Source organism: Oncorhynchus keta, chromosome 29 (genome assembly GCF_023373465.1).
Source record: "Oncorhynchus keta strain PuntledgeMale-10-30-2019 chromosome 29, Oket_V2, whole genome shotgun sequence".
Lineage (NCBI taxonomy): Eukaryota > Metazoa > Chordata > Actinopteri > Salmoniformes > Salmonidae > Oncorhynchus > Oncorhynchus keta.
Window position 1 is genome coordinate 40,035,657 of NC_068449.1, and position 9,074 is coordinate 40,044,730.

At 39.9% G+C, this 9,074-nt stretch overlaps 1 protein-coding gene across 1 annotated transcript; it reads right to left on the reverse strand.

Annotated features, from left to right (window-relative positions):
- On the reverse strand, window positions 1–2,522 carry LOC118362078 (tuberoinfundibular peptide of 39 residues). Its single transcript, XM_035742282.2, has 3 exons — window positions 2,208–2,522; window positions 941–1,077; window positions 1–527 (listed from the first exon to the last, which is right to left on the reverse strand). Exons 2-3 carry the CDS (start codon window positions 1,054–1,056, stop codon window positions 155–157), a joined length of 489 nt encoding a protein of 162 aa, XP_035598175.1. The 5' UTR covers window positions 1,057–1,077; window positions 2,208–2,522; the 3' UTR covers window positions 1–154.
- Window positions 2,523–9,074: the final 6,552 nt, after the last annotated feature.

Here is a 9,074-nt window from a genome sequence, read left to right on the forward strand (position 1 = left end):
TCTGATAAAAATCTTTATTGACTTTTAAATTCTGAGTAATTGTTTTCCAATTGTAATTAGTACGTTATTCTTTTTTTTTTAATCAGGGCACGTTATTAACAACAACAAAAAAGTCAGGTTACGTCATTTATACGTAGGCTTAGCAGTCATCTTATTACTGGGAATTGACGACCAACAGTTTCTGCATGTAGGAGTTAAGCCACTTCTGTCTCTCCATAGCTGTGAGCATCTTACTCTTCTCTCTGAACGCTACATCATCCGCCACCACGATGTTCCTCTTCCCCTCATTGTTGGAGCCCTGCGGAGCCCAGTCGCCCAGCCAGCCCTTGGCCATATCCTCGTCCATCTGCCACTGGCCCACCACTGGGAGCCACTGCTCCCCCAGGAGCTCTGCTTTGCTCTTGGCCTCACCAAAGTACGGGGCTGACATCATCTGCATGCTCCAATCACGGAGCGAGATGGAAGGGTAGAGCACCTCCCACTCCTCCCTCTTATTGGAGTCTCCTGGATCACTTGGAGAGGAACCTCTGGAAGCAAAGAGTAGAGCAGGATGATAGAACAATAGATCTCATTAGGAACAATGCAAACACGTCTATGGATAGAACTACCATATAAGAATAAGAGTGCTCACTACCATAGAAAGATTGATCTCCGTACATTGTGTCTCAGTCTCAAAATACAACAGTAAAAGGGTAGATTCAGATGAAAGAAAGGCACACATCTGAGGAGAAGGGGGAAAAAGCGGCCCAGGCGAATGTCAAAATTGGTCCCGTTTCCACGGTCCTCACCTCGCCTCCTTTTCAAAATGTCAGAATGAAACGAGTTCTGTCCTCAAATCCTCTCCACGCTTCCCTCTGACATTTGGAAAAGGAGACATGGAGAGGACAGAGGATAGAAGACACAAGCGTGTCGTCATTATACCCAGTATGTCAGGTCATACCTGTGTATGGGTCGGAGGCGTGGCTGAGGGTAGCTGGAGGTCACCAGGGTCATGGCCATAAGGGTGAACAGCAGGAGGGCAGGGCGTGAGGCGGGGGGAGGAGCCACACCAGCCATCCTTAAACCCACACGACTGGCCTAACCGGCAACACAACCCACCAATCAGAATAGCACATATTAGTGTTTTCTAATTTGACCAAACAGTACATTCATAGTCACTCACTCTTTTAAATAACGCTTTCACATTTATATTCAGTGAAAAAAATAAGCTCACACACTTTAAGCTCCTACTTTACAAGCTATATACTCAGTACCTTCTCAAATGTCAACTGTCTAGCAATCAAGGAAAAAAATATATAACACACACACTATCAGTACACTAGATATTCTCACTGATTTATAAAACAATGGAATTCTCGCAGAATTCTAGAGAACCCTCATTAACGTACTGGTGCAGCATAAGGAGCCAGCACTCACGTCACACAATTCAGAAATCCACATGAACTGTGAATAAATACATGAGTAACCTACTCATCTCAGATGTACTAAGTTTTATACCATCTATTGCATTTCGTCTATGCCGGTCGGTCATTGCCCATCCATATATTTATATGTACACATTCTTATTCCATCCCTTTACATAGATTTGTGGGGTAGTTGTTGTGGAATTGTTAGATTACTTGTTAGATATTGCCACACTGTCGGGACTAGAAGCTCAAGCATCTCGCTACACTTGCAATAACATCTGCTGAGCATGTGTACGTGACCAATACAATTCGATTTGATTTGATGTTCTATGCTAAGAAATAAGTGGTAAATTGCTGCCAGTATTATTTCTACTTGGCCTACTCTATTTCTTCTGCTGTTGTTTTTGTGTGACTTTTCTTTGTTGCTTTCCTTCCGTCTTAAAACATAAGCAAATCCAAAAGATGCCAGAGAGCAGATTAAATTCATCATAGAATACTATAAATATACACATACTTTTTTTTTTAAATAAAAGCACAAAAAAACTAACATTAACTTGAATGATAGGGCAAAATGTAGATTTCCGCCTAAATTAACATACCCGAACGTAATCATTTTTCATGAGATGGCCATAAACAATAACTGGTAATGTTGCATAGTCTCAGAAAGGTCTAGAACTCACCTTACTGTAAGAAAATATACATCATAAGTTGCTGAGCTTTTACAAATTCTGAAATTGACATATTTCGTGAATTCATTCAAGTCAAGCAATGTCCCAAGATTTTCCGAAACATTGCACTTACTTTTGTTGATGAGCAGCGCCTTGTCGCCAGTACGTTGTGGTCGGGAACCTAAGTCTTCAGCTTTTTTTCTAACTTCAGACTGGTTAGCTCTTCTGTCATACAGCGTGGTGAAGAATGTTTGGAGGCTACTCCAGTGATGACCTGAGTCTCCTGTCCCCTGGGCTCCAGCTGAGACTCAGGTAATGTACCACAGGTCAACCGCTCTTACTGTGTGCCTGTGTGTGTGTGTGTGTGTGTGTATGGTGGAGAGGTTAAGTACTCTCAAGTGTGAGTGTGTGTGCCCAGGGGTATGTACAGCCCACAATAAAGGGAGTCAGAGTTTGCCTGCTTATATACTCCTGCTTCTGACAGGGGGTAGGGATGATGTAGGGAGGGTAGGGGTGGTAGATGGTATGAGATTAAAAAAAAGGCCACATCTCATTGTCTCCTTTAAAAACAGACCTGAAACATCATAAACAACACCGCTGGATGGATGTCCTGTTTGGTACAATTCTTAATATAGAGACAGGAGGAATCAGAGAATGAGAGAGAGAGAGAGAGAGAGAGAGAGGGAGAGAGAGAGAGTTAGAGAGAGAGAGAGGGAGAGAGAGAGAGAGAGAGAGAGAGAGGGAGAGAGAGAGAGCTAGAGAGAGAGAGAGAGAGAGAGAGAGAGAGAGAGAGAGAGAGAGAGGGAGAGAGAGAGGGAGAGAGAGGGAGAGAGCTAGAGAGAGAGAGAGAGATAGAGAGGGAGAGAGAGAGAGAGAGAGAGAGAGAGAGAGAGAGAGAGAGGGAGAGAGAGGGAGAGAGAGAGAGAGAGAGAGCTAGAGAGAGAGAGAAAGCCTGGCTTGTACCTCACAGAACATAATGATGTCTTGGGAAATCTAAAAAGTTTTTTTATCTAATAGCAGCACACATGTTGAGTCCATAACCCCGGAAGTCCTCATTCCCCGTGGTGGAATATCAGGTGGACGACATAGGGGCTAAGGGCTTGACTCAAACGGTACACAGAATACAGAATACACAAGAGTGGTGTTTGTAGCATTAATTCTGTCTACTGCCTACGCACACCTTGGAATACGGGGAAGCAGGGAGAAGCAATGCATTGGTCTCGTTAAAATTGAAGAGTCCTTTTAGACACATGTCAAACACGACAAATCACTCTCAGCAAACAAACACATAGACACACACACACACGCACAACAGAAAACATGCGCACACAAAAATGCGGTCTTCTCTATGTGACAACTATGACATACCGTTTACACTTCACTTTGTAAATGGTTTCTTTAGCTATAAATATGTCCCCAAAAAAAAGCCTCATTCAAAATGTACCGTTTCAACACCTACACTTATACCCACACCTATATTTCAACATCAATGAACACCTTAGTCATAGAAGCAGAACCCGGTCTGATTGATGGCCAAAGTACTGGACGTGCTCCTCTTTGTGAGACGATCAAAATGCATTTTCATACACCTGGTCTCGTTACCCAGGTGGAACTTCATTAGGTAGTCATTTAAAAAATAATGGCCAGCATGGAAGGAGCTGTTTGTTAGAAGTACAGGCCCTTATACCTCCTTACCTGACGCTCGTTATGGACAGACAGAGCGGAAGGAAGGAGAGGTGGAAAGAAAGACAAAGAGGGGAAGTAGGAGAGATGGGGAAAATAAAAACACAAGAGGGAGAGAGATAGAGAAACACAAGCGGGGAACTTTTTTTCATTTGCTTAAATCATACTTAATTCACATATATTAAGTATAATATAAATTATCTAAATTGGAACGATTTTAAATACATTTAATGTCAATTGTATTTGTATTTTATTAGCATTTAAGTATATTAAATACTGTACATTTAAAATGATCTAAATTGGGACACTTTTTTGTACCTAAGTATATTCTTAGTATATTGGACAAAGAGCTAAACAAATAGACTTTGAATACACCTTAAGTACATTTGATGTATGGTTCTTATAAATTAGAAATATACTAAAATGGTATTTGAATTTGAATTCCTGTATTTTCTTTACAAAAAAAGTGTACTTATTTATGTTTTTCAAGGATACTTTTACAAGTATACTTTTACTAATGAACCACATTAGCTATTTTAATTAGCCATGTAAAGGTTACCTTGATTGACCAAGACATCTTCTCAGCCAGTGTTAACATGTTCTTTACAAAGCAGTTGTGGCTGGAGCAGCAATTTACAAGTAACTCTTTTGAGAACTGTGCACAATTTGCATTTAACACTTTAGTTGTTCACATTATGGTAATGTATAATGTGTAATGTGTAATTAAAAGTGCAACATTATTCAGTTTGAAAATGAACATCAAAACATTTGAATACTGCAGAAAAAGATGGTGGGGAATACGCACATGTTTGTGCACATGCATGAAAGTATATTTAAAATATATTTTGTGGACATTGAAGTTAAATATACTTTTTTGAAAGTATACTTTAGTATTCATACCTCTTGGATTTTTTTTTGTTTTTTTTGTTACGAAGTGAGATTAAAATTGATTTAATTGTAATTCTTTTGTCAACAATCTACACAAAATAATGTCAAAGTGGAAGATTTGTATTTTTAAAAAAAAGATTATTAGAAGTGAAATAACTCAAATATAGTCGTTGCTCCCTGAGTCAATACATGCTAGGAACACTGTTGTCAACGATTACGGCGGTGAGTCTTCTTGGGTAAGTATCTAAGAGCTTCACACACCTGGATTGTGTAATATTTATCCATTCTTTTTTTCATAATTCTTCAAGCTCTGTCAAGATGTTGGTGCTCATGACTACACAGAAATGTTCAAACCTTGCCTTTGATTTTCAAGCAGATTTAAGTCAAAACTGTAACTTGGCCACATTCGCTGTCTTCTTGGTAAGCAACTAGATTTGGTCTTGTGTTTGTACGTTAAAATGTCCTGCTAAAAGGTGAATTCCTCTCCCGGCGTCTGTTGTAAAGCAGACTGAAACAGGTTTCCTCAAGGATTTTGCCTGTGCTTAACGTTATAACTCCATCCCGTTTCTTTTTATCCTGAAAAACACCCCAGTATTTGCCAATGTCAAGCATAGCCATACCGTGAAGCAGCCACCACCATGCTTTAAAATAACGAGGTAATTACTCAGTAATGTGTTGTCTTGGATTTGCCCCAAACATACGGCTTTTGCATTTACGCCAAAAGTTTTTTGTATACAATATCTACAGTATATTTTGGAAAATGTTGATTGTGTATATTTGTATTATTACTTTCCCTCTGTCTTTTAAATCATTACTGTGGAGTCACTATAATGTTGTTGATCCATCCTCCGTTTTCTCCCATCACAGCCATTGAACTCTGTAACTGTTTTACAATCCCCAATGGCCTCCTGGTAACATTCCTATCATGACTCAGGATGAAACCCAGATGCAGAATCTTGAGGCAGATGGTTCAAGTCTCAGAGATTTACTGAATATACAGGGGCAAGAAACAAAAAAGAGACCATGTTAATATGCGGCTTTATATGCGATATATATATTTTTTTACATTGTTTGCAAACTGATATGTGACACGTGTTAATGCCAAAATAACATGCAAAACAGGCATGCTCCCCCCCAAAAAATGGAATACATGTTTTTTGAAATCTTTTTGCTAAAAATGTGGGGCTGAAAACAGGTGGGGCTCTGCCCTTTGACATTACAGAGTATTTTGTGTTCACTGTTGACAACGAATGACAATTAAAACAATTTATTCCCACTTTTTAACACAATAAAATGTGAAGAAATGCGAGGGGTATGAATTACTTTTGCAAGACACTGTACACTTGTAGTTTACATGATCACTGCAAAGCAGAGTTTCATTAAAAAAAACAATGCTTTTTCCAAATCCAAGTGTATTTTTAATGAATACTAAATTACAAATAAAGCGATTGAAGTTGAAGACCAGTTTTAATGAGTGTGTTTAAATTTAATGATAGTGAACATATAGTATTTTATTATTTTATTTAATTAACATTTATTTAACTAGACAAGTATAGTATTCTGAAAGACTGAAAAAACTTAACATAAAGTACACTTTTAACTTTTAAAAAGTGTGTTGAAGTGTAATGATATTATATTTACAGTATACATAAGATGTACTCAAAAAATACATCTCGTATTTGAAGTATATTATTTACATTTTATTTATTTTTTTACAGTTGAAGTCAGAAGTTTACATACACTTAGGTTGAAGTCATTAAAACTCGTTTTTCAACCACTCCACAAATTTCTTGTTAACAAACTATAGTTTTGGCAAGTCTCTTAGGACATCTACTTCGTGCATGACACAAGTCATTTTCCCAACAATTGTTTACAGACAGATTGTTTCACTTTTAATTCACTATATCACAATTCCAGTGGGTCAGAAGTTTACATACACTAAGTTGACTGTGCCTTTAAACAGCTTGGAAAATTCCAGAAAATTATGTCATGGCTTTAGAAGCTGCTGATAGGCGAATTAACATAATTTGTGTCAATTGGAGATGTACCTGTGGATGTATTTCAAGGCCTACCTTCAAACTCAGTGCCTCTTTGCTTGACATCATGGGAAAATCAAAAGAAATCAGCCAAGACCTCAGAAAAAAATTGGGAGCAATTTCTAAACGCCTGAAGGTACCACGTTCATCTGTACAAACAATAGTGCGCAAGTATAAACACCATGGGACCACGCAGCCGTCATACCGCTCAGGAAGGAGACATGTTCTGTCTCTTAGAGATGATGCGAAAAGTTTGGTGCGAAAAGTGCAAATCAATCCCAGAACAGGAAAGGACCTTGTGAAGATGCTGGAGGAAACAGGTACAAAAGTACCTACTGTATATCCACAGTAAAACGAGTCCTATATCGACATAACCTGAAAGGCCGCTCAGCAAGGAAGAAGCCACTGCTCCAAAACCGCCATAAATAAGCCAGACTACGGTTTGTAACTGCACATGGGGACAAAGATTGTACTTTTTGGAGAAATGTCCTCTGGTCTGATGAAACAAAAATAGAACTGTTTGGCCATAATGACCATCGTTATGTTTGGAGGAAAAAGGGGGAGGCTTGCAAGCTGAGGAACACCATACCAACTGTGAAGCATGGGAGTGACAGCATCATGTTGTGGGGGTGCTTTGCTGCAGGAGGGACTGGTGCACGTCACAAAATAGATGGCATCATGAGGATGGAAAATTATGTGGATATATTGAAGCAACATCTCAAGACATCATTCAGGAAGTTAAAGCTTGGTCGCAAATGAGTCTTCCAAATGGACAATGACCCCAAGCATACTTCCAAAGTTGTGGAAAAATGGCTTAAGGACAACAAAGTCAAGGTATTGGAGTGGCCATCACAAATCCCTGTCCTCAATCCTGTAGAAAATGTGTGGGCAGAACTGAAAAAGTGTGGGCGAGCAAGGGGGAGATCATGACAGAAAGAGATGTGGAATGTGTAAGACTCCGAGATGTAGGGAGACCGAGGGAGGCCGAGAGAAGCAACGTGATGAGGGGTAAGTAGTAAACGAGAGGCCATCTTACAAAGACATCCTGGGGTCACACTATTCTAAAACGTCCTTACAGTGTCATCGTGTTCGAGCAGAGCAGGGCTAAGATAGTGTCATTGCTCCAGAAGTAACTAAGGGCCTGGCACGAAAAAATGTAGTCCTGAAAAAGAGAGAAGAGGAAAAAGGGAAAGAAGAGGGATAAGTAAGTGAGGTGCGTTTTGACTCACCTCGTTTCAACGCACTCTTATGACGTTCACATAGCCTTAACCTCAACCTCTTTCTCACTGGTCTCTCTTTTTCTTCCTCTTTTTATCGCCCATGATCATTTCGCTGTCAGCTTCTCGGTGCTGTCTCCTTACTGTTGTTGGCTTCATCCAATCAAATGCAAGTATACACTTCCAAATGGAGAACGACATAAAGACACTTCGTGGCATTGCATAATACCAGTTCAATGATTCTGAAACCATGTCATCTCTAAACCTCTGTGTTGCATTGCAAAGAGGGTCCAAACAAAGAACTAACATATTGCATCATCGCCTTGTACACTTTATGCAAATAGGGAGTCAACCAGTGGAAATGACGTCAGTGTGCTGCTAACAGCACTGCTTCCTCCACTGTCCCTGCCTAAGCTCGTACCAACCAATTAAGCTATAAAAAAAACTAGTTTTAATTTGATAGTTCCATTGGCGACATTTCAAGCTAGATGTGGAGTGAGCTTTCGGTAAGTTCTTAAAGCTAAAATCCATAGTTGCCACATCCATTTTTGGAATTTGAATCCATGATATTATACCCATTGATTCTTGAAGAATATAACGTATAAATGCTTCATGAGCTTAGATCGATTGTCAAACCCCATCAGAACCCAAAGTAGAAGCTTGTTTTACTCCATTGGTTATAAACACTGTAAATGTAAACAAACAAACAAACACTGTGTAGCCTCAAAACATGGTTACAACTATACTTGTGACATCATGGATGGTCAGTCCTTGCAGATTACCGACCATTTCGAATCCCACCATACCTTCTCCGCTATGCAATCTGGTTTCAGAGCTGGTTATGGGTGCACCTCAGCCACGCTCAAGGTCCTAAACGATATCTTAACCGCCATCGATAAGAAACAATACTGTGCAGCTGTCTTCATTGACCTGGCCAAGGCTTTCGACTCTGAAGCCTTGGTTTCTCAAATGATTGCCTCGCCTGGTTCACCAACTACTTCTCTGATAGAGTTCAGTGTGTCAAATCGGAGGGCCTGTTGTCCGGGCCTCTGGCAGTCTCTATGGGGGTGCCACAGGGTTCAATTCTTGGACCGACTCGCTTCTCTGTATACATCAATGATGTCGCTCTTGCTGCTGGTGAGTCTCTGATCCACCTCTACGCAGATGAGACCATTC